The sequence below is a fragment of the Equus caballus genome, chromosome 14 (genome assembly GCF_041296265.1).
Source record: "Equus caballus isolate H_3958 breed thoroughbred chromosome 14, TB-T2T, whole genome shotgun sequence".
NCBI classification, from domain to species: Eukaryota; Metazoa; Chordata; class Mammalia; order Perissodactyla; family Equidae; genus Equus; species Equus caballus.
The window spans coordinates 107,595,802-107,621,002 of record NC_091697.1 but is presented as its reverse complement, the minus strand read 5'-3'; the positions used below and the strand labels follow the sequence as shown (position 1 = coordinate 107,621,002).

The 25,201-nt window shown below is 43.1% G+C and overlaps 1 protein-coding gene across 1 annotated transcript in view; it reads right to left on the bottom strand.

Moving 5' to 3' along the window:
- MRPS27 (mitochondrial ribosomal protein S27) overlaps positions 1 to 25,201 on the bottom strand; it is an 89,408-nt gene that overhangs the window by 50,701 nt on the left and 13,506 nt on the right. The window contains exons 3-4 of the mRNA XM_001504031.6: positions 19,251 to 19,321; positions 17,139 to 17,197 (exon numbers count right to left, since the gene is read on the bottom strand). Of these exons, the coding sequence (XP_001504081.4) occupies positions 17,139 to 17,197; positions 19,251 to 19,321 (130 nt within the window). The remainder of the gene's footprint in view (positions 1 to 17,138; positions 17,198 to 19,250; positions 19,322 to 25,201) is intronic.

Genomic DNA, 25,201 nt, shown 5'->3' with positions numbered 1-25,201 from the left:
TTGGCAGCAGATGTTAGCTCAGGGCTAATCTTCCTCAAAAAAAAAAAAAAAAACAGTCTGTCATCTTTCTTCTTCCGGGACCTGCATGGGAAAGGAGCCCCTGCCGGCCATCTGCTGCCGCCCAGCACGTGTCTGGGGCATGATAACCATATCCACGCTCACCCTGGGATACAAAACAGCCATCCAGCTTTTCCTTCCTCCTCAAGCTCCAAGCTGCAAAACCAGATAGCTCAGGAGTTAGTTCAAGCCTTAGTTTTTACTTTTTCCCCCTCAAAACAAAACAAAACAGTAAGGATGGATGAAATGGTACACTAGGATTTTTCCCTCTGAAAATTTTAAGGACAGGAAAGTAGGTGCAGGTAGAGGAAGGGCTGGCAAACTAGGGCCTATGGGCACACCGGCCTGCAGCCTGTCTGTGCAGCCTGCGAGCACACAGCAGTTTCTACATTTTAAAGCATGTGTACAGAGAAGAGCTGCAGCAGGCTGGAGACCCCGATCCTTAGAAAGGGGCTGGTCATCTGGCCGAGCATATCAGCCCATCTTTCCTGCCAAAGCGCACTCTGACTCAAACTGGGCCAGTCCACCTCAGGATTTCTCAAGGAGGAAGTGAGAAAATAGCCTCAAATCTGTTCAAATATATATATATATATGTATGTTTTGCAGTGAGGAAGATTGGCCCTGAGCTAACATCTGTGCCAATCTTCCTCTATTTTGTATGTGGGATGCTGCCACAGCATGGCTGGATGAGTGGTGCACAGAACCTGTGAACCCTGGGCCGCTGAAGCAGAGTGTGCAAACTCAACCACTACACCACTGGGCCGGCCCCTCTAATCTGTTCAAATAAATTTTTTAACAAATATGAAAACGGATTTTTTTCTGTGTGGTGGGAGAAGAGATTTAGACATTATGAAGTATTTTAAACATTCAGTAAAGTATAAAGAATATAATGCTCATGTGCCCAGGTACCTACCTTCATCAAATTCTAAAATCTTGTCCCACTTACTTCAGACTTTGTCTTTTTAAAAAAACAAAGCATTTAAGCATTATTTACAATAGCCAAGACGTGGAACCAGCCTACATGCCCAGAAACTAATGATTGGATAAAGAAGATGTGGTATATATACACAATGGAATACTACTCAGCCATAAAAAAAGACGAAATTGGCCCATTCACAACAATGTGGATGGACCTCGAGGGTATTATGTTAAGCGAAATAAGTCAGTCAGAGAAAGACGAACTCTATATGACTCCACTCATAGGTGGAAATTAGTATATTGAGAAGGAGATCTGATTGGTGGTTACCAGGGAAAAGGGGGGGTGGGGGGAGGGTACGGAGGGGGAAGTGGTGTACCCACAACATGACTAACAAAAATGTACAACTGAAATCTCACAAGGTTGTAATCTATCATAACATTAATAAAAAAAAAAAAAAAAATTAAAAAAAAAAAAAAAAAAAAAAAAAAAAAAGAAGGTACAGAGATAAATTGTAGGCTGGGAGGAAATATTTGCAAATGGTATATTTGATAAAGGACTTGTATCTCGAATATATAAAGAACTCAAAACTCAACAGTAAAAAAAAAAAAAAAAAAAAAAAAAAAAAAAAAACAAAGCATTTGGGGCTGGCCCGGTAGCACAGCGGTTAAGTTCGCACGTTCTGCTTCTCGGCAGCCCGGGGTTCACCAGTTCGGATCCCGGGTGTGGACATGGCACCGCTTGGCACGCCATGCTGTGGCGGGCGTCCCACATGTAAAGTAGAGGAAGATGGGCACAGATGTTAGCTTGGGGCCAGTCTTCCTCAGCAAAAAGAGGAGGATTGACAGTAGTTAGCTCAGGGCTAATCTTCCTCAAAAAACAAAAACAAAGCATTATAGATAGGGTTGACACCTCCCTGTATACATCTCTTGATCCTCTTCCTACCCCACTGTCCTCCTTCACAGGTAAACGAAATCTTGAATTTTTTATCATTCTCGGGCATGTTTTTACAGTCTTACACTTTATAGAGTCATGCATCGCTCAAGGACGGGGATACGTTCTGAGAAATGTGTCAGATGATTTCGTCACTGTGCAAACATCATAGAGTGCACTTACACACCTAAGCTCTGTGGTGCTAGTCGTATGAGACCACTGTCGTATATGCGGTCCGTCGTTGACCAAAACGTCATTAGGCAGCACATGACTGTCCCTGTATCCAAATAAACACACAAGCTGTGGCACTGCTTTGCATGTTCTCAAGCCACATAAACGGTATCACACTGTACGTGTGATTCTTCACTGCTTTCTTCGCTCATTACGTTTTTGAGATAACCATGCTGATGTGTGGAGCTTTAGTTCATTCTTTCTCACTGCTCTATGCTATTCCATTGTGTGAGCCTATCACACTTGTCGATTCTCCTGTTGATGAGCACTTACATTGCTTCCAGTTTTTCACTATTACGAACGATGCCACAACGAACATTCTTATAACTTAATCCTTGTGCACGCAGAGTTTCTTCAGGGTATCTTCCTAGGAGTTGAATGCTGAGGAGAAGACCATGCCCATCCTCACTGTTACTTCACCTTCAAGGTGGCTACTCAATTTTCCACCCCCACTAGTGGTGATCAGAGTTCCTGTTGCCCCTCTCCTTTGCCACAATTATTACCGTCAAGACTTTTCATTTTTGCACCTGATAAATGCGGAGATACAGCATTTTAATCTGCAACTCAGCTGATTGCTAATGAGAGTGACCATTTTTTTATATATTTATGGCCATTCTGGTTTTTCATTCTTGAATTGCTGGTTCATATTCTCTGTCCACTTTTCTATCTGATTATCTTCTTATTGATCTATGGAGGTATTCTCTATGCCAGTCTTTGTCAGTTACATGCACCGCAAATCTTTCCCGTGTCTTTGGCTTGTCTTTTAATTTGTTAACGGTGTCTTTTGTGGTACACAACTTTTTAATTTGAATGCATTAAAACTTATCCATCTTTTATCAGTTACTTTTGTCTTCAAAAATAATCTTTCATAATGCCATACAAATATTAATATTCTCCTATATTTGTTTCTTAAAGTTTTATGCTTTTGCCATTTGTTTTTAATCTATCTAAACAAAATGTGTGCACATGTGTGTTTTGAGGTAGGAATTAATTCTTTTCGCATATAGATGATTGTCCATCATCATTTATGAATGAATCCATCCTTCAATGTGTAAGACTGCTCAAGCTTCCCTGTGTATACAGATCCACCTCTGGGCTCTCTCCCGTTCCACTAGTCTGGCTGTTTAAGTCTAAGACCACAGCTCATTTTTACTTATTGTAGCTTCCTAAGACCTGTTATCTATCTGGCAGACCAACCACTTTATCTCAGTCTTCTTAAACTGTCTTAGTTACTCTCGGCCCTTTCCTCCTCCATTTGAATTTCAGGATCAGCTTCTCAGGTTGCACGAAAGATTCTCCTGAGATTTGGGTTGGAACTGCATTGAGTTTACAGATGAAATCTGAGCGTTACTGCCAAATAGTTTAAACAAATAAAATGGAAATATGTAGTCAAAACCTTGGGCAGAAACACACTAAAAAGCGAGTGATTTTTCCTTTCTAAGTTGAAAAAAAAAAACTACATAACCGCTTTTTTCATAAGAAAAAATAACTGAAAAAATGTGGAAAAATTTGTGTATTCTAACTTCTCCTGCAGGGCCACAGCATTCAGCCCAATTTTCCGTTTAACAGTAGGCTACACAATAGAAACGCCCACTCAGTTTCTAAAGGTGAGGAAAAAACACTCAAATAAAACCGACAGTGGGGAATGTGGACAGCATGAACCCGCTTCAGGTGCTCCAGACAGCAGAGCTACAATCACGGGGGCCGTTCCTCAGCCACTGCACCTGTTCACGTGTTTTCCTGTGATGCTCTTTTCGGGTCTAATCTGCGTTTTGATTACCGATTCAATAGCTTCTTCTCAGAGATCAGTTTGGGTGCAGGTTGTTCCTCATTGGGAATCACTTTCTTGCGGCTTCTCCCTTTCTGCAGGGATGGGAAGCAGATGACTTTCTGCTGCCCCCTTCTGGTTGTTGGCTGCTGTGAGCTTAGCAATCTGGGTATACAACACATGAGACCTTCATTAGGTGTCTTTTAGGGTCAGGCAGCTTCCCCCAGATCGTGATGTCCTCCCTACCTAGGTGTTAACCTCCTGGGTTCATAAGCATCCCAGAGCCCTGATAATCTTTGCACCTTGATGCCCTTGGGGTGGGGATGGTGAAGACGTCTGAGGACCATTAGTCTTAGGAACCTAAATTGGAGTTCAAAATACACTTTCCCCAAGGAGAGAACTATGGGGAAAGAATAGTCCTTGTTCTTCAAGATGTTACAATCTAGTATAGACAAAACTAAAGCTAAAATTTGTTGAGCACCGACGTTCTCTGACCCAAGACTGTTCTAAGGACCTTATAATGTATTCATGTCTTTAGGTCTCACAACTGTCCTAAAGCACAGGCACTACTTCAACCCCCAATTCACGGATGAGGAAGCTGGGGGACAAGAATGTACATCACGACATCATGCAGCTAACAGATGGCACAGCTCGGATTGGAATCTAGGCAGACGGGCTCCAGAGGCCACACCACACTGCTCCTCAAGTAGAGAAAAATAAGAAATATGTAATTCTGATTGGTCAAAAGAGAATCTAAGTAAGCATCCCGGACAGATAAAGTTCTACAGAAGGCAGTCAGAGAGATCACATCTAATGGTGAAAAGGAGGGCAAGTTTACAGATGCAGCAGAATTTGGGACAGGCCTGAAAAGTCAGGTCGTGCTCTCTGAGGAGCAGATGGGGGAGACGGCCAAGATCAGAAAGTACACGGCACGTCCAGAGAGCAGGAGTGCATTCCGGCTGGAGTCTGAAAGCACCATGTAAGCGTGCCCACACATTGTTATCACCTGCTACTAACTGCACACGGAGAGCTATGATAATCCCTACGCACAAGATACACAAAGTTCTCATTTTAACAATAATTTCCGTGTTCTTCCTATCAAAACTCTGCCTGGGCTTTTACAGTGAAGAATAATGACCGATTTGAGTTTCACCTTTTGGGAGCACCATCGCTGAGCTGTGTAATAGCCAGTGTGGAGTAAATACTGTTCTTGTGCTGTAACAGCCTGGAGTTGGATGTCCTGGCGTTAAGTCGCAGACTTGCCCCAAACTAGCCATCAAGTACTGGGACCATTTGCCTTAAAATCAGCATTGCTATCAAAAAGAAGAACAGAATAGACCTCAAAATATAAAATCTGTCTGGCAAAAACAAATACAACTGGAAATCTATCATGAAAATGATAGCAGCCAAGACCACTAAAGAGAATTCACATCAAATACTTCTAGCTCCTCAAATGTCCTCTTGCCCAGACACAGAGCATCTGGAAACACTCAGAATTTACTTGCCATTGGCCGCAAACCTCATGATGCAATCGGCTGAAACTTCTGTTCTCACAAAGGTCTTCTTGAAGCTTCTGTTTATCTGCTCATCTCTCCCTTAGATACTGTGCCAGCCCCTGGAAAGATTTCTTAATTATCTTCAAATCTAACCGCCTTACATGCAAAACCCTACTGAAGTCTCTTTGTTTAATAAATATAAGACAATATACTTAGTTCTGCCTTTCTCTCTGCCCTACAGCTGTAATTCCTGGCACCTTGATTATGACTTCACAGTTGTGAAAAAAGCCAGTAAAAAGATTTTGGATCAAAGGACTTCAGGCTCTGGAAAACACTACTTGGGATAGATCTTTTTATAGGCAACTGTAGGAGATTTCAGGTTTAATCCACAGAGGGTTCTGCAGCTTTAGACTAGGGCTGCTTTAGCTCTCTCCTTCTAAGTCCCATGTATACGCAAGGCATCAAAAATAGGTGCTTTGTGGGCCTTCCAGAGAAAGATGATGGGAAAATGTCAAATAATACGGCACAAAAATTAGCTCCCTGGAAAATAAGAATACCCATCTGCTCATACCAAGAAATTTACTAAAAGTATTTACAAACAAGACGGAAAATGAGCCTGCTACCCAAATCCAGAGGAGACTGAGAGACCGCTCATGCTTTCTGCTGTTTAATTTCACATCTGTTAATTTTTCTTTTGATATTTGTGGTTAATGTGGCTGGAACTTCAATGCCACTATTTAAGTAAATAAAGTTATGAGTGAGAAACTAAACAAAGGCCAGCACCGCCTGCTTTCAAAGTCTGAGGCTTGTGGTGATAAAGTCTAGCTTCTGTGCCAGTGAGCCCGAGCAACACCGCATTTCAGGCATGTGGGGGACCCGGGGAGGCATCCAAGATCATCTGCTCATCCAGGCAGCTGATGTTCAGAGAGTTCATTACCTGGATCCAGGTACAGATCAAGGTGGGAACTAAACTGGTCCTAAAATGTAGGTCACCTGACTCTCTCCCCCCTCCTGATTCCTTCAGGGTCTTTTCAGCACTTGTTTTTTTAACGATTATGCGTTTTTTTACTGTTGAATCTCTGTTTATGCTAGTCTTTTTACAGGTTTAACAAACTTTATGTTACTTTGTTGGAAGGTATTTAAGTTCGTTGTCTCTTTGTCATCTGTTTCTTACCTAGACAGCCTCAAGAAAGAGAACTGGCACAAGGAGAGACGCTGCCCAGCTGATGAGCCTCGGAACCTCATGCACAGCCCGGGCTTTGACTCGTCACACGGCTCCAAGGAAAGTGCTCAGTCCTCCCAGGTCTCAAGACCACAGATTCTGCAAGTTAGCAGGACTTCACAGACCACCCACTCTAAAGCTTCCCAGCTGGTGCCAGCACACCGGGAAGACTCTAACGCAGGTATGTTTTGGTAGTTGTTCTGTCTTCAAGGTCTGTGGCCAGCTCCTCTCAAAGAGTTCCAATGTGGTCAGCAGGCAGAAGATGTGAGGCAGTAAACTTAGAAATGTGTATGCGCACGACGAAAAGGCAAAGGAAACCCCACCCTTGTGCTGTCTTCCAAATCTGCCTCCAGTTCAACCCTCCTACCAATGGACTAGCCATTTTCTCACTAACTGAGGTTCAATTTTCAGTTCATTTTTGATCCTCCCTGTTTATTATCTTAATATTCAGCCTGTCATTAGTCCTGTAGATTGATTTTTTTCCCTCCTATGTGAGAAAACTTTCTCTCTTCATTCCCACGGTCAACCACCACAGGACAGGCCTTTGTCCCCTGATCAGAGATAATTAGCTTCCCTCCAACTCTTACCTCTTTTACCCCCAAACGTACTGTTATTAATATTCCTGGAATACTTTTATTATGATATACACTTCTCAAGAATCTACTGAAGATGAAATATCTTGGGGATCTTTTTAAAAATATTTTTTGAACAAGTGATATACACCCATGATATAAAATTCAGAAGACCTGAGAGAGAATTCAGTGAAAAGTCGCTCAGGTCTCTTCCCCTAAAGAACCAACGTTACCAGTTTTTGTGTCTCTCTATGAACCATTCCAGAGACAGTCTATGCCCATATCTATACGCATGTATCAAAGCACAAGCATACATATTATATACACAGAGAAACCACAGTGGTGATGTAACAAAAAAGTTCTATACCTTGTTTTTTCCACTTAATGCATTTTATAACTTGTTCCATAGGAAATACGAATAAAGCTGCCTCATTCTTTTCAATCACTGCACAGTATTCCACGTGTGGCTGTAGAATAATTACTGAACCAGGCCTCTCTCTACTGATGTACATAATCTTTTACTTTTTGCAATGGATGTTATTTCACACGTGTGCGAGTGTATCAGGAGGCTGAATTCCTAGAGGTGAAATTATTGGGTCAAAGGGTGTGTGCATTCGTAATTTTGACAGATGTTGCCAAAGTTCTCTCTACACAAGTCGTACCAATTCATCTATCTACTACCTATGCGTGGTAATGACAGATTTGACACTCTCCTTTCCCCCGGCCAGCACTCTCCTCCCTCTGTAATCCCACCGCTTCCTGCCAGGCCCCTGTCTCTCTGGTTGGGGCAGGCCGGTCTGTGAAGGCCCCTGTCTCTCTGGTTGAGGCAGGCCGGTCTGTGAAGGGCCCTGTCTCTCTGGTTGGGGCAGGCCGGTCTGTGAAGGCCCCTGTCTCTCTGGTTGGGGCAGGCCGGTCTGTGAAGGGCCCTGCACTGCATGCTCCCCCTTCAACACTCGCCCCTTGCCTCTGCTCCCCGAGTCTTCAAGGCTGTCTCAAGCTCTGCCTCTCCTATGCTTGCTCATAATGACATCAACCCTTCTTCCAGCATGCCCAAAGCATGTCTTCTCTAAAACCCACATTTTCTTGCACAAATACAGTCAATTTACACATTTATTATATGCTGGGTTTGTGTGGATCTTGAATTGTTCCACATATCCAGGTCTCCCCAGTCAATTTACAATCTTTGCTCGTGGCGATTACATCGTAGCCTCTCCTTTGAACACCCCACAGTTCTAGCAAATTAGAAAATACTTCTCTTAAACCTGCTGTTGGCTTCAGAACTTCCCCTATAAACAGAGCTGAGAATCATTTGCCTTACAGACATACAATCTGTCTGTATGTACTTCCAAGTCAAATTCTGGCAGGCCAGTTTAAGTCTGCCTCCAATGGAAAAAGAATGCTTGCTGACTTTCAGATAATCAATCACCCTTCATACCTCTTAGAATCTTCCCTCTCACCCCTCCTGTTTCTAAATGCACACCAGAGGCTGGCCGGTGGCGTGGTGGTTGAGTTTAGCACACTCCGATTCAGTGGCCTGGGTTCACAGGTTCAGATCCCGGGCATGGACCTACGCTACTCATCAGCCATGCTGAGGCAGCGACCCACATACAAAATGGAGGAGGACTGGCACAGATGTCAGCACAGGGCCAATGTTCCTCAACAACAAATAAATAAATACATTCATTATTTATGAGGCATTCAATACATATTTCTTGAAATTACTTTGTTCCTAATTTCTCTACATTAATAATGTATGTACGAATGTGTGTGTCTACACATATGTATGTGTGTATGTGTGTACATACACACACACACGGTGATTCTAAAATTGATATAGGATACAAAAGATCTAGACTAGCCAAAACGATTTTGAAAAAGAACCAAGTTGGAGGACTTACACTACCTAATTTTAAGACTCATTTTAAAACTATAACCATCCAGACAGTACGGTATTGGCATCAAGGCAGCAATGGAACAGAGATCACTGGAACAAAATGTCCAGAAACAGATGCACACAGAGACAAACGACTGATTTACGACAAAGATTCAAAGGTAATTCAGCGCAGAAAGAAGAATCTTTTCAACAAATGGTGCCGATACAACTAGATATTATGATGCGAAAAAATGAACTTTGATCCTTATCTCATACTATATACAAAAAACAATGCAGAAAGGACCATAGTCCTAACTGTGAAATCTAAAACTATGAAACTTCTAAAACAAAACACAGGAGAAAAATCTTCGTGGTGTGAGGTTAGGCAAAAATTTCTTTGTTGACACTAAAGCCTAATCCACAAAAGAAAAAAAATTGACAAACTGGACTTCTATCAAAATAAAAGCCACTCTGAAAAAAACAGTTAAGTGAACGAAAAGACAAGACTGAGAAAAAGAATTCTCAAAATCCAATAACAAGAAAACGAGCAACTTAATAATAAAAATGGGCAAAAGATCTGAAGACACTTCACCAAAGGAGATATATGGATGGCAGTAAGTACATGAAAAGACGCTCAACATCACTGGTGACCAGGCAAATTCAAAGTAAAACCACAATGAGATACCACGAAACCCTATTAGCATGGCTAAACGGGTTGGCAAAAATGTAGAGGAACTGGAAGTGCTGTGGGGCTTGTAAAATGGTGAGAACCACTTTGGAAAATGTATACCTACCATATGCTCTAGCCATTCCATCCCTAGATATTCATTCCAAAGAACTTAAAGCATCGGTCCCTCAAACACCTGTACATAGATGCTTGTGGCAGCATGGACTGCCGTGAGCTCCTAGGAAAAGAGCCTCCAGGGACCCAGTCATCACACAAGCAATACAAGAGTAACTAAGGCGTGCCATCACTCTGGAAAAGTCAGACCAAAGCCAGGAAAATACCCTGACATGCCACCTACGACTGGTCTCCAGGCGGAAATAACAAGACCAGTGGGGAGAGAGGTGCACAGGCTGAAGGAGCAGAGGCTGAGGGGTCTCCCCGTAACTCTCATCGGGAAGCCCCAAGGGGTTTTTGGCAAGGCGGACAGTGCCCCGACAGTCTGCTCTTCTCTAACCCAGGGCCGCTGACCATGAGCAGCTCTCCCAGGCCTGTGGCAAGGAGCCACAAGCAAGATCTCAATCAAGCACCAGCCAACCTTCAGGTATGGAAGTGTTTCTGAAAATGCTCTAGGAATCACTTACCTCCCTGGGCTCTTCCTCTTTTCTTAATAATGTTCCAGCATTTGAGAACAGGTAATAGACTCACAGAAAGGTTTTAAATTTCCTTTTATTGCTATACAATCTCCAAGCACTCAAAGGAAAAGTACTACTGCTTACACTCATGAATGTTGTTCCCTCCTACTGAACCCCCACCTTCCCCTGCTTCTAAGGGCAGGCATGGATTCTTACAACGAAGGCCTGGGGTAGTGTGATCACTTTCTAAGGAACCATGAAGATGTTTCTGCTTATTGAAAAACGAAGCTATTTCGGTCCTTCCTCCCTCAGCTGGCTGCCAACAACCGGACCTGGAGACATGCAGGCTGCCATCTGCCTCCCCCCAGCTGTGTCCGACCTGCCATCCGTCTCTAGGCAGTGACGCCTGGTATCTGCCAGGTCAGTTAAGCAACTGACGAAAATGCTCAAGGCGAAGGTGCGGCGTGGATGAAAGTGTTGGCAGCACACAGCCTGCCATGCAACCCCAACTTCCCCTCATTAAAGGGTGGCACGGCACTCTCCATGACAACACAAGAGAGCTGCGTTCTGAGAAAAGCCGACACTCCCAGGGAGCTGTGCAAGTCTTTTCTTATTGTAAGGCAAGTCAGCACTCCCCACGTTGTTGCTACAAGCCAGAAGGCTACTTTTAACATGTTATATTCAAAATAGAGAGAATATGTTGCATACATGTTAGAAGTTTCTATCACTTATCCTTCAAGAATGACCATTCTGTTGCAGATTAAATTATCAGTTCTGATTACTGACACTCGGAGAGTAAAAAGAGCAAGTTTAATTTCATGCATTTCTAAACTGTCATGGTCCCAAAACGATTTTAAAGTCTAAGTAAGTCCATATGGGGCCCACCTGGTGGCACAATGGTTAAGTGTGCACGTTCCGCATTGGCGGCCTGGGGTTCGCTGGTTCGAATCCCGGGTGCAGACATGGCACCACTTACCAAGCTATGCTGTGGTAGGCGTCCCACATATAAAGTAGAGGAAGATGGGTGTGGATGTTAGCTCAGAGCCAGCCTTCCTCAGCAAAAAGAGGAGGATTGGCAGCAGTTAGCTCAGGGTTAATCTTCCTCAAATAAATAAATAAATAAGTCAATAAAAATGACATTTGCAAACAGTCCGGGTGAAGAGAAGGACACCAAGCAGAAAGAAGGAATTTTTATGCCTTGAGTCTGCATTCTATTAACACAGTAATCAAATCCTAATAGAGAAAGTGCCAGGCTTGTTATAACCATGAAAATCACGACTTTCACTGATGCTACCATTTTACCATGACATGCAGCTTTATCTCCTGCAAAGGGAGACACAGAGCCTGCCTCGGGGCCCACCTGTGTGCACGTGGGCATGTGGACCTGGGGAGTCTTGCGCTCAGGACTGCTGACTGGGTGGAGACGCTCTCTACAAAACGATATAGGAGAGCTCCAGATAAGCTCGCTGTAAATAACATTGGCCTCGAGCTGACAGATCCCCAAAGGGGGTCTCTTGTGGAGAAAAAGCCAAGATCATAATTCTTAGAAAACAGACAACAATAACCCACAGACACAAGAAATATAAGGGATCCTCTTATCGCTTCATTTGAATTTTCTCCTGCTGTACCACGCTCGGTACTCTGTCTCCATGGAATCCCGTCTGCCTCAGGATCCTTAAAAAAAGTAGACTGTAGCCACAACTGAGATCCTTACTGAGAACACCTGGCACTAGGAAGATGGCTGCTTTTACAGCACCACTGTTCACACGTCCACCGCGCTCAGGGCAGGCACGGCTGACACGCACACCCTCCATGTTAGGTGTGCTCTGTGAACCTCTACGCCTTAGTCTCTGCCTCAGGAAATTAAAGATGCAAACCCAATTCTGAAGGAATGCCATAAATTTACAGGAAAGCCTGGGTAGGAAGCCTTTGTTCTTCAAATGCCAATGAGAGGGCATGTGGCTAGGAAGCAGAAGTAATCCTAAACCCGAGAAAAAAGAATATTTTGGGGCTGGCCCAGTGGTGTGATGAAGTTTGTGTGCTCCACTTCAGCAGCCCAGGATTTGTGGGTTCAGATCCCAGGTGTGGACCTACACACTGCTGCTCATCAGGCCGAGCTACAGTGGCCTCCTGCATACAGAATAAAGGAAGATTGGCACTGATGTTAGCTCAGCAACAATCTTTCTCCAGCAAAAAGAGGAAGACTGTCAACAAATGTTAGCTCAGGGCCAATCTTCCTCACACACACACAAAAAAAGGGGAATATTTCGTTCAATTCTTTTTAAACTGACATGGAACATATAAAACTCTTTTTAACAAACATAAAGCATAAATCAGCAGTCCACTTCTTATGCCCACCAATCAAATGCCACCGAGCTGCCCTTTCCTCTCAGCTGCCATCTGCTGTGCTGTCCTACCCTTCTTCTTTGTGCCACCACACCACCTCCGCTGCTGCTGCTGGGAGAGTCCCTTGCTCCTCCCCTCACCAGGGGGCCGGGGGTGGGGAGCAGAAGTGCTCCTGCCCAATCCCGGTCTCCCCGACAGCACCTCTGGGCCAGCCTGCGTCCTCTAGGTCTTCCCCACACCTTGTTCCTGGGAAGCCCAGGAGAATGGCTGCAGCCAACTTTTCACTCGGAAGACAGAACACATATGAACCATGTCTGCCTTACTTTCTAAGATTTAAACTAAAATAGGAAAAGAAAGCCTGCTCTGTAAGAAGAAAAACAAAGACCCAGAAGACCTCACCAGCCTGGGGGAAGAGGAGGAAGGAGCCTCCGCACAAGCCCTGCCCTGCAGGGTCTCAGCGCCCATGACGTCTCAGAGTCCCTGGGGTCTCTGAGTGGGGTCCCTGACGTCTTTGTGTGGCAGGAACTCCCCACAGTCTGATGAAACCTAAGGACCCTTCTCAGAACAATGCTTCAAATGTACAAAATAAAAGCACAAAGAATCGCAAATAAAACCAATTATAGTGAAATACAATTATCAAACTATTAACAAATCCTCCAGATATGGGAACACAGGCTTCTTTACCAACCCACGAAGCACCACTAGCTGGTAGCAGTTTAACTACAAAAGCAATCTCTCGGCAGTGAGGAGCAAAATTTGTCAAGGCATCTGCAACAAACGTAGGAGATATGAAAAACCAATCGGTTTTATTGTTGAAAAAGACCAATAATACTGCTAATAACACTGTGATCTGTTGCCTCCATTCATAATCGAAGGAAACGTGAAACATTATTGAGAGGCTAGTGAAAATAAAAATATCATTTTATTCTCATCTAAGTTTACGCAGCCCTCTGAATTCTCCGCAGACGCTGACACCTGAAGCAGTTGGTGGCCCAGCTGCTCTCGCTGGAACAAACCAGGAGCAGAGGAGGTGGCCGCCCAGCCCGCCCCTCCCAGCAGCCGGCTCCTCCCAGCCTGCAGGCGTGGCCCTGTGCACAGCTGGAAAACCATTCGGAAGAGGGCTATCATTCAGCCTGCTGAGGGCATCTCCGCATCTGCCCGCCCACGCCTACCTTCCCACCCTCCAGCCACATCTAGACATAGTCTTTGAAGTTTCTGGATCAGGTCCTTCTTCTCTCGTTTTTTCACTTTTTTATTCTCTTATTTTCATCACGTTTCCCTTATTTTGTCACAGCCCAACAGTTCTTAGCATGCCTTGTTTATTGTTTCTCAGCTTTCACATTTTGTTTATTTTACTTCAGTTTAGCCTTCTCCGTTTTAATCATTTTTACTCTTGGCTTATTTTCCCTTTAGATGAGTAGAGTATTATCAGGGACTTTTTTTTTTGGTCAACTTACATAGTTTCTGGTATTAACTGCCCCAATCATCGTTAGTTCACATTGTTCCTTTGTTTAGAGCACCACGTCCCTTTCCTTGGTGTTTTCACGTCTTATTTATAGACACTAGGTGGACACTGATCATAGGGTCGCAGACTCCCAGAGCGCAGCCCACAGCCCAGACAGGGGTGTGCATATCTGTTCTCCCTCCAGCTGAGTCAACAGCAGCCTTTCTAACTCTCCTTAAAAGATCCCTGGCACTCAGTGTTGAAGCCCCTAAACTTCTAAAGGTGTGCACTCTGGGGAACTTGAAGGCCACAGTTCTCTCCTGGGATGACAGGGGGTGACGAGCGGGCGTATCCCAGCAGCACCCTGCACTTCTGGGACTTGGAACTGCTTACCCGTGCCCCTGATACGACAGCCGATGCTCAGTCAGCTCTCCACAGACCACCAAGGTTTCCAGACTTCTTTGGCTCTAATGCTGTCTACATAATCCTTGGGGAGACTGATCCCAGATGAGAGGATGTGCCTGCAGAGCCTGGCTCTACAGGCTGGGGCAGGGATAGAGCTGGGCCAATGACAGAGGTGGCCGCCAAAAGTCCTGCGGTGGGCCTTCCCCTCAAAGAGCGGAGAGAGAAATCCTCAAGGCAGGCCAGCAAGAAGCTATTAGTTGCCCAGGGGTAAGAAAGTGCTTCTGCATTTCCTCACCCTTGATCTGTGGTTCCAGGTTTACTCTGAGATGCCTAAAGTCACCCCATGTGGGAACGCTGGGCATCATGACCAGTGCGTGCTGAAGACCTAATTGGGGGAGACACCACAGGCCCTGGTGCGTTCAGGACTGACATCCCTGAGTTCAGTTAACAGAGACAAACACCAAGAGTTCACAACTTCTACTGTTGCCGAGGCACAACTATGTTTTGTGTATTCTCTAAGGCTGGAAAGGAGGAGTGAGCATTTGCTAAAGAGTGAGCCTAGCCCACCTCCACTATCTACAGCCTCATGTAGCTGTCTGGAGTCACACTAGCCGCATACACATCTAACAGTAATCTCAAGAAGTCACAAAAACATTGTTTTCTTCAAAAAAAAGCTGAGAGAGCCAATTTTCTTGGCAACAGAAGGGAGGAGAAAATCAAAATAAACAAGTAATAAGTTTGATTAAACAAAGGACGGCATGTCAAGTGAAATAGTGGCTCAGATTTAAGACGGACAAGAGTCCTCTATACGACCTCTACAAGGAAGAGAAGTTTTATGGAACTTTCAGTAAGTCTCCAGGCCACCAACACTGAACGTCATGTGAAAAAGTAATCATGGAAGGTCCTGAAGGGAGGGCTTACAGTTCCCAGTTAACCTTTAACCTATGAGGACAGGGACTGTGTCAAACTTGTTCGTCACTATACGACCAGCACCTTGGACAGGGCCTGGGCACGCATCAGGCGCTCAGCAAATACTTGCTGAATCACTGAAGTCAATTACACGCTACAGAGGTACCTGTAAATTGGAGATGCATTTCTTCCAAGACTGTAGCACTGTGTTCCACAGGATGGAATTCTAAGAAATAGTTTCTACTTAGAAATTGGAACTATTTTCTGTGTTTTTCCATGAACAAAGCAAAAGAATGAGAACTGGGCAGATGCTAGCGCTAATACACCTTTCACCACGGGCAGAAATAACTGTCGAAGGAGCCCTAGAGAACCAAGAGCCACGGGAGGAAGGCAGGCTTCTCGCATCAAGGGACCCATTCATGCTTATCCTCACAAACAGCAGAAGGCACTTAAATTATGATTTCTGGACCTAGAATTTAAACCTGGGACAATGTTAAAGGCAACCTTAGATTTAAAATAAATGGCTTTTACACTGTGGAATCTAATCTGTTGCGATTCATATTTGAACAGTAAACACCAAAAAGGGGCTACAATTTACCCAGTACATACAAAAAAAGGAGAAAGTCTTGTTATTATTTAGCAAAATCAAATACAAAAAAACTGAATAAATTTTCACTAATACAGAGAAAGCTTTCAAAAGTGCACCCAGATAAAAATAACTGAAAACTCTCTCGATCAAAACAAAGTGAGCTCAAAAGGGAAGTTCTAAGGCAATGCTTCCTGGGAACATTTTAAATTTCCATCTGAGTCTACTTTTAGAACGTAGGAATTGGAACAAATCACAAACCAGTTTTTAAAAATCACAATAAGGAATCACAGTAAGAAGTCAATAGTAAAGTATCATTTTAATAGATAAAATCAACTGTAAGGATGAATCCTAATTTACTTGACCAGCCCCTCACTGAACGAGCTCTAGGTTGCTCCCCTCTTCTGCTCCTACAGAGGTGCTGTACTGAACACGATGCCTTTCACACATGGGTCAGTTCACAGTGGGCCTGCTCGTCGCTGCGAGAAAGAAGGAGGTAAATGTGGTACTGCAGAAGTTTTAAAAGACAGTGTTAGATTGAGAATAGGTGCCTAATAGCGCATACAGAGTGTATTTCCATCTGCGTAAAACAGAGAGAGAAGAAATAAATAGATATAATTTTTCACCTGTCAGATTGACCAAAAAAATCCAAAGTGTGAAAATGCCCACTGGCCAAGCTGTAAACAGGCCTCTCTCCACCACTGCTGGCAGGATGTAAACTGGTTAAATCTCCGTGGAAAGCAATCTGGCAACAACTATTGAGATTACTAATGTATATACTTACGAGAACTACACGCAAAGTGACAGATGCATAAGCTTCTTAATTGTTGATCGCATCATACATAATACAAAAAGAGAGTGCAAACAGCCTACAGGGAACTGGTCTAAATAACATATTCATAGCATGGAATATGATGCAGTTATAAAACACAAGGAAGCTCTCCCCATACTGATATGGAAAGATCTCCAAAACATAAGCTTAAAAAGCAAGGTGCGAACATTATATATGATACATACCACCTTCCGTGTTAAAGAGGTCTGAAATAGGAGAGTGCATAGCAAAATGAAACGGAAAACTCACTTGTAAAGGTAATACTCTGCGTGGTCTACCTCTTCTCGAGAGGAAATGTTGTCCACAAACTAAAAGAAAAAAGAAACCTTTGGTTGAATACAAATTATGCCTACATTGGGCCTAATTCACACACTGACCTTAAAAAAGACAAAACACCCATTTTATTGGAACAAATTTCACGGGATATGACTCCATCCTTGAAACCCCTTTGAGCTAATGTGAACAAAGAGTTCACAATGGCTTCTGTTTTTCTATGCACAGACAACCTTGGTCAGAAAAACTGTTTGAAAACCAATCATGAACTTTCTCAGAGCAAGAGAGAGCTCCTCTTACCATATTTATAACTAGCCATCGATATTCCCTCTATCTTTAAACCCTGATATTTTCTCCAGGTTCCAAGTTCCAAATATATGGAACACATAGTTGAAAGGATAAAGACTCTAATGGCTGAAAAAATACGGCCCAAGAGATGAAAATCTAAATTTAGAGAACTCAGTCTTGGAAGTGTTTTCCCACTCTGACGTAGGTGCTGCTACGGACCAGTCAACCTGTCGTTCTTCTATCCACAAAGCCTCCCTTCCACCCATAACATCCCTGAATATGCTCTAATTCCAAAGCAAACCAACCAGCAGAAAGGACTATTCCAAGGATGGATTCTGCCCTAAAATGGAGACTCAGGGGCAAAAAAGACAGAGTAGGAGATAACGCATGTTGTGAATATAATTAAAACCTCATAAAGAGGCAGAGAAGAGTAAAAAGGGGCAGACTCTTAAAAATGCCCAGGACTTACGGATTTGATTTAGAAATCTCATTAAGGGGCAGATAAAATGTGGTTCAAACACAGGACCTGAGGTTGGGACCTAGTCTCCTGATCGTGCACTGTGTGCCATACCTGGATGGCACAGACCTCTGGAACTCAGCTGCTCCACCTGCATAAATAGAATAAAGGCATCTGCCCTGAAGCATATGAGGCTCCAATGAGAAAATGGACGTGAAAGCTCTCTAAACTCTGAGGTGCTGCCTCAACAAGTATCAGGTGTTATGGCATACAGAGATTTTATCCACCAGGTTAGGGATGAACAAAGGATCTGTCAGTTCCTCCCCAGTACGAAAATTATGAGTCTGTAAGATTTAAGTTATGACCTAGTTAAACTGTTTCCCTACAAAATGAGAACACCAGGGGCAGAAGGAAAGGACCCAGACCAAAAAGGATGATCACTTCCTTCCTTTTTCTCTTCTAGATTTAATGATACCTTGAATTTTATGGTGCCATTAATTTCTACAAAGAGCTTTCACAGCTAAAATTTCATTTTAGCGTCATATCAGCTGTGCAAGGAGATACTATTGTCCCCACACTGGAAATGAGGAAAGTGAGGGGGCCCCGCTACCCGATGTCATAAAGTGAGTTCACGGGAAGGAGAGACCAGATCTACCTGAGGGAGGCAACAGAAAAGCACTTTGATGTCACTGAAGTCTGGGTTTGAAGCCCAGTTTTTCCACGTATGAGCTCTGTGAACTCAGGAAGGTTATCAACCACTTTGAGTCTCGTGTGTAAAGTGGAGACGATAGTGCTTATCTCACATGGTCGCTATGAGAACTAACAGAGAGAACGTATGGTAAGAAGCCAGTACAATAACTGGCACGGAAGGTGTTCAGTAACAGTCACCAATCAATCACTATTGCTGATTCCCAGCCCAATACTCTTCCTTCCGGTGATCTGCAGCAGTTCAATGCTAACATTCATATCCATCCTTTTATAGACTTCCTCAGCTACCAAAATTACTTTCAATATTAACAAGTGAACACTACTACTTTGAAAGTGTATCAACAAAAAAAAATCCTGGTACCACATAGCAGAATATCACATCCTGGAAAATTACATCAGGTATGCAATAGTGATCACTGACATCGGAGTCTGGTAAATTTATCACCTTTCATGTCAGTCCAAGAAATGTGCTACTTCACCATAAAATATCTATTAGTAACTACAAAAACACACCATACTCTGGAAAAATATTTCCTATGAAAGACAGTCTTTATTTACACAGGCTCATCTATATAAAGAGCCTTTCTCACTTTCTTCCTCCTTCTTTGAAAATATATATATTTAAGTTTTCTTACCCGTGATATTGTTAAAGAACTAACAGGCAACTTTCTCTCATATGTTTTATCCATTAAAGATGCTAGATCAGCTGTGAAGACAAAGGAAAAAGAACCTTGTTAAACACACACATTTCTTAAGAAAAATCCAACAGATGTAACTCCTGCCAGTTGGCTGCCATCATTATGAAATCAGTATTAAAACAGATGCTCTTTCTAGAAATTATTTTTGTATAAATTAAAGAGGACAAAGGAATATTAGTAACATTTTAAGAAATTATTCATTTAATTGAAGTAACGGTTATTTAAAAAATCCTAGCATATATTTAGCTTTTAAAAAAATGGATCAATCAAGTACCTCTGGAAGCAGACATGACAAAGTGTTATTACTGAGGCTCCAGAGAAAGGAGTTAGATGGTCGGGGCCAAGGGAAGAGGACGCCATCACTCAAACACCTATTCCTTTCCCATTCTGAACCAGGTAAACATATTAGCTATTCAAAAAATGTTTACACTGGAATTTATCAAATGATTTCTGTACACTCCCTGAACAAATGAGAGAGGCACTCTGGCTGCAGGTAATGATTTTCAGATGGAACTGTTCCTGTTCTGGTTCCTTTGAGCAGAACATCCACAGCAATACTTGGTATTCTTAAGATCACACTGTTATCTCAGAGTCTAAAAAGATCTGAAATGCTAGGCAACATACTCTCCAAAATGATTATTTCACAGCTCCTCACTGCTTCTCCAACTTACACCGGGCTCTCTCCCCTTCTCCCTCACTCCCACTCTCAGCTCGTGGTGTAGTGTCTTTTTGCCCTGAGTGTAAGACAGAAGCAATCCAAAGACAACTTCATCCTCCTGCTATCAGATCTACCAGGCTCCCGGCATCTGTGCCCAGATACTCTGCCTTCTGGGTTTTTTTTATCAGAGGATGAATTTTATTACCAAACAAACAACAAAAACCTCCCTTGAGTTTGCATCTTCTTCCAGCGGTTTCTCCTTGCTCTGCTCCCCTCAGCAGCGAGTTCCTTGAAGAGTCATCCCTGACACAGCCATCACTACTTCCTTAGTCCCACTTTCTCTGGAACTCACTCAAATTAGATTTTGGTTTCCATCACTCCACTAACGCCAAAGACCATGTCTACACTGTACACCCAGTGGTTAATCCTTCACCTTATCTTACTGGACCCCTCACTAGCATTCAGGAGAGTTCACCATTCTATCCCTCATCACTTCCTCTTTGTTCCCTCCTTCTTGGGTTCCTTTGCAGGACCTCCTCTTCTTGACTTCTGAATGTTGGGGTGCCCCAAGTCTGAGTAGGAGACTCTGCTCTTCACCATCTCTCAGTGCCTGGGTGATCTCGTTCTCTCTCCCACAGCTTTAGCCCTCAAGTGCACAGTACTGACTCCAGGCGCATACGCCTCCCTGACTCTAACTCCAAACTTGTATCTCTGTGCCCACACAGGTGACACCTCCATGTGTGTGTCTAAAGGCATTCAAACACTTCACATCCTCTTAATTCTCCAACCCTCCACTCCACACCTGCTTCCCCCAGCCTTTCCCATCTCAGTGAATGGCCACTATATTCACTGGCTTACTCAAGCCAAAAACCTAGGCGTCAGTCATGACTCCATTCTTCTTCATGCTCCACAACCAACTGTCAGCAAATCCTATAGGCTCTAGATTTGAAATAGAAATATAAATTCGTATTTCTCACCACTACCACTGCTAACCTCTCACCTTCTGACCGACCAGTCACCTCAACTACTGTCCCCACCCTTACAATCAAACCTCCACACAGCAGTCTGAGTAAGTCTCTTAAAAGATCAATCAGATCCCGTCATTTCTCTTCTCAACCAGCCACTGGCTTCCTATCATACTTGGAATAAAATCCAAAAGACTTTCTATGACCTACAAATGCCTACATAAGCTGGTCTGTGTTTGTTTTTTTGTCTTTTACACTTAGAAGTAAAATCCATAAAGGCAAGGACTTCATTTACTGACATATTCTCAGTCTCTAGAACAGTTCTATAAAAGGCACTCAATAAACATCCAGAGAAACGAGTGAAAGGAAGAAAGGAAGGGAAGGAGAGAGGGAGGAAAGAAAAAGAAGCAATTTGATTTCCAAGTGTTGTTTACTCCCTGGTGGAAGAGATTAGTATCAAGAAATAAGGAGACATAGAGAATCAATTGACAAATATTTGTTGAGGACCTACTGCTGCACATTTAAATATTTTTTCCTCTTTCCTTTCCTGGGAGATGCTCTCAATGACTCAGTAGCTACTGGGGAAAATCTTTCCTTATGACTGTCTTAAAGGGGTTGACACTAAGTGATTAAGGAATGTTAAACCACCCACCCACACACAGAGTCCCTAAAACCTCTTCATACTAAGACAGATTAATACTGTTACAGCTACTTGCTCACAGAATGACATTTAACAGCACTCTCATGGCACCGAATCTTTTCATCACGTCATAATAGAGGCTCTTGTGTTGAGATGACAGGCAATATAAAGAGTCACCTCCCTTTACTCAAAGTCTAAAGTTTCACTAAAAAAAGCAGGATCAGGATCTGCTGGCCTAGCTCAGATGGGCTGTTTCCTCGTAGGTTTCATATCGTGCACAACGTGTAACTCAACACTGGACTGAGCTGGCATCTGTAGGATGGTAACTCAAGATTCCCTTTTCATCCTTCACACCCAGACAGCTTCAGTCAAGTGAAATCGGCTGCGGCCTCCGAAAAGGCAGCAGCTGCAGAGCCAGCATCTGAGGAGTAATGTCTGCATCCTGGAAGTCAGAGCAAGGTTAGCTGCTAAATGTAATACGTGACCAGTCACCTCACAGAGAGTGCTGGCATGATGAATGAGGTGGAACACTGCACAAGGCAGGCACAGGCAGGAAAGCTGGCCAGCTGGGGCCTGCAGAGAGCCAGCACCACAGGCTTCTGGACCACGGGCTTCAACAGTCAAACCACACATGGTTCAGGGAGGGGCCAGCAGATGCCCAGGTTCTGTTCAAAGGGATGTGCCAAAGAAGACGCTCTCCTGCCCGTCCCTCTGCTCCTCAGGGACACACACTGCAGAGGATGGTTGAGGTCAACAAAGACTATCTGGGAAAATGGACCCGAAATGTGAATTCTTCATTTAACAAAACTTAAAGCTGTACAGACGATGTGGAAGCATGTCCAGAAAACGAAATGTATACTAGTAGAAGAACGTCCTTCCTGTTTGGAGAAAACAATACCACTGATGATCTCAGGACACAAGAGATTGTACTGAGGACCCTGCACTATTCCAAGTCCAGGAATGTAATGCTTCAGACTTGGCCGAGGACTTGAATGACCTGAGGGCTCTGAAACTTCAGATTCCTAACTTCACACCCAGAGGGCCATTCTAATCTGCCGGTTTGAGCTGAGACCAGAGGAATCCAAATTTTTAAACAAAAGGCCTGGGTGTGCACTCGAGTGAGTTATGTCTGAGAACCACCATGGAGGAACACAGAATAAGTCCTGGATGTGGCTCCTAAGCTCAAGGAAGACGTTAAACTGGAAAAAGGTGGACTAAATATCCTTTAAAAATTCTCCCTACTATTAAAACACCTAAATAAAATACTAAAAAAAAATTTTTTATAGACATGCCTGAGTTTTCAAGGTCGACATACTTGTCAGAGGCCAAAGGCAAGATGGCAGCACAAACCTGGAGTGTCTGAAGGAGCACCGATGGTAGAAGCCACCCTGAGAGCGTCTGCAGGTCCCCAGGGACACGAGCTGTGGTGTTAAGCACTTATGGGGACAGGACAAGATCAAGACCACTGTGAGGTGAGAAGCTGGTTCAGAGATCCTCAGGGCAAGGCAGGACCACCTAGGGCGACCCCTGACCTCAGTGAAAGGTGACCTAGACAGCAGGGCGCCTGCCCAGGGAACAGCAGGGATGTCGCCCTGAGGACTCCACACTGCAGCCGGCCTTCACACCTCTTTGGGGCCCTAGTTCACACTTCCTATGTGATCCCGAATATACCAACCTGAGAATTTTGTTTAAAGAGCTGATTTTACTGCATAAAATTCTAGAAAACACAAGCTAAGCTACAGTGACCAAAAGCGCATCGGTGGTCAACTGGAGATTCCGGAGGGTCGGCAGGAGGAAGGGAAAGGGTTACAAGGAGCAGGAGAAAGCCTGGGCGGAGGCGACAGACACAGTCATTATCTTGAATGTGGTGACGATTTCATGGACATACACACGTGCACAAATGTCAAGACTTATCAGATTGCACACTTTAAATATGTGCAGCTTATTTATGAAAAGAACACCTCCACAAAGCTGGGAAAAAGGAACCTGATGAGTAAGTTGAAGAGCAGTTTAGACACGGGTGAGGTGAGAATTAGTCACCTGATCGACATAAAAGGAATTACACAGAAGCAGCAAAGAGAGATGAAGACGAAAAGTATGGAAGAGGAGTAGAGAGATACAGAAAACAGAGTAAGATGGCCTAAAATACATTTAATTGAATTTCTAAAAGAAGTTAAAGAGAATGGGGAGAGGTACTATATTATGAGATAACAGCTAAATATTTTTTAGAAAGGATAAAAGATATAAGTTTTCAGGTTCAGGAAACACATGAAATCTCAAATCAATTAAGTAAAATTAAACCCACACCATGATACATTGTAGTGAAACTGAAGAATAAAAGGACTTTAAAAGTAGCCAGAAGAAAAGATAAATTACTCACAAAGGAAAAACAAGTATACCAACAGGTGTTTTCTTGATGGGAACTAGAGAAGCCAGTAGAATGATGTGTTCAAAGCGTTGGGAGTAAATACTGTCAACAATGTATCTGACAGAACTATCTTTTAAGAATAAGGGAAAAATAAAGACATGTTTAGACAAACGAAAACTAAGAAAACTTAGTAGCAACAAATACTCACTAAAGAAACCTTTTAGAAGTTCTGTTTTTAAGATGACGTATTTTAGGAAGAAGAAAATTTAGGGGCCGGCCCCGGGCCAAGTGGTTAAGTTGGTGCGCTGCACTGCGGCGGCCCAGGGTTTTGCCGGTTCAGATCCCAGGCGCAGACAGGGTACTGCTCATCAGGCCGTGCTGAGGCGGCGTCCCGCACAGCACAACCAGAAGGACCTGCAACTAGAATAGACAACCATGTACTGGGGGGGCTTTGGGGAGAAGAACAAGAAAAAAAAGATTGGCAACAGATGTTAGCTCAGGTGCCAATCTTTAAAAAAAAAAAGAAGAAAATTTAATAATCCTTTAAAGAAGATTTGAGATGCTAGAAAGAATGGCACATAAATAAAGTAGGTTAAATCTAGGATAAAACTTTAAAATAATAATGTATTGTGTGTGTTTTAAAAGGATAAAACTTTAATATTAGACAATACCATAAGGCTGGGGGTATGTGTGTGTGACTGGACTGAACTCTTCTAAAAGACAGTAGTGTGTAATTATCATTAGATTTTAAGTTAAATATCCATGTGAGGAGTTACAGAGCCATAATCTAAAGATGTAAATGTAGAATGTAGGATCTACTCTTCTAAAAGAGTAGAAATAGAGGATATAATTTCTAGACCAGTGAAGGGGAAAAAAACGTAAAAACAAAAACACCCTAAATCAATCCAAAAGAAGATAAGAGGAAGAAAGAAAAAAGAAAGATGGGATAAATCACAAAATGTGATAGAAATAAATCCAAATATATCAGCAATCACAAAATGACAATGTAAATAGACTGAACTTTCTAGTTAAAAAGACGACTGCCAGATTTGTTAAAAATGCAAAATCTAGCTATATAAATCACACGAACACAGGAGAGCTGAAAATAAATGAATGAGAAATATAGTAGGCAGATAGTAGTCAAAAGAAAGCTGGTATAGCCATATTAATATCAGAAACAATGGACTTAAAGGTAAAAAACATTACTTTCACAGATTAGGTGGGTCATTACAAATGATCAAAAATTCATTTTTCCAG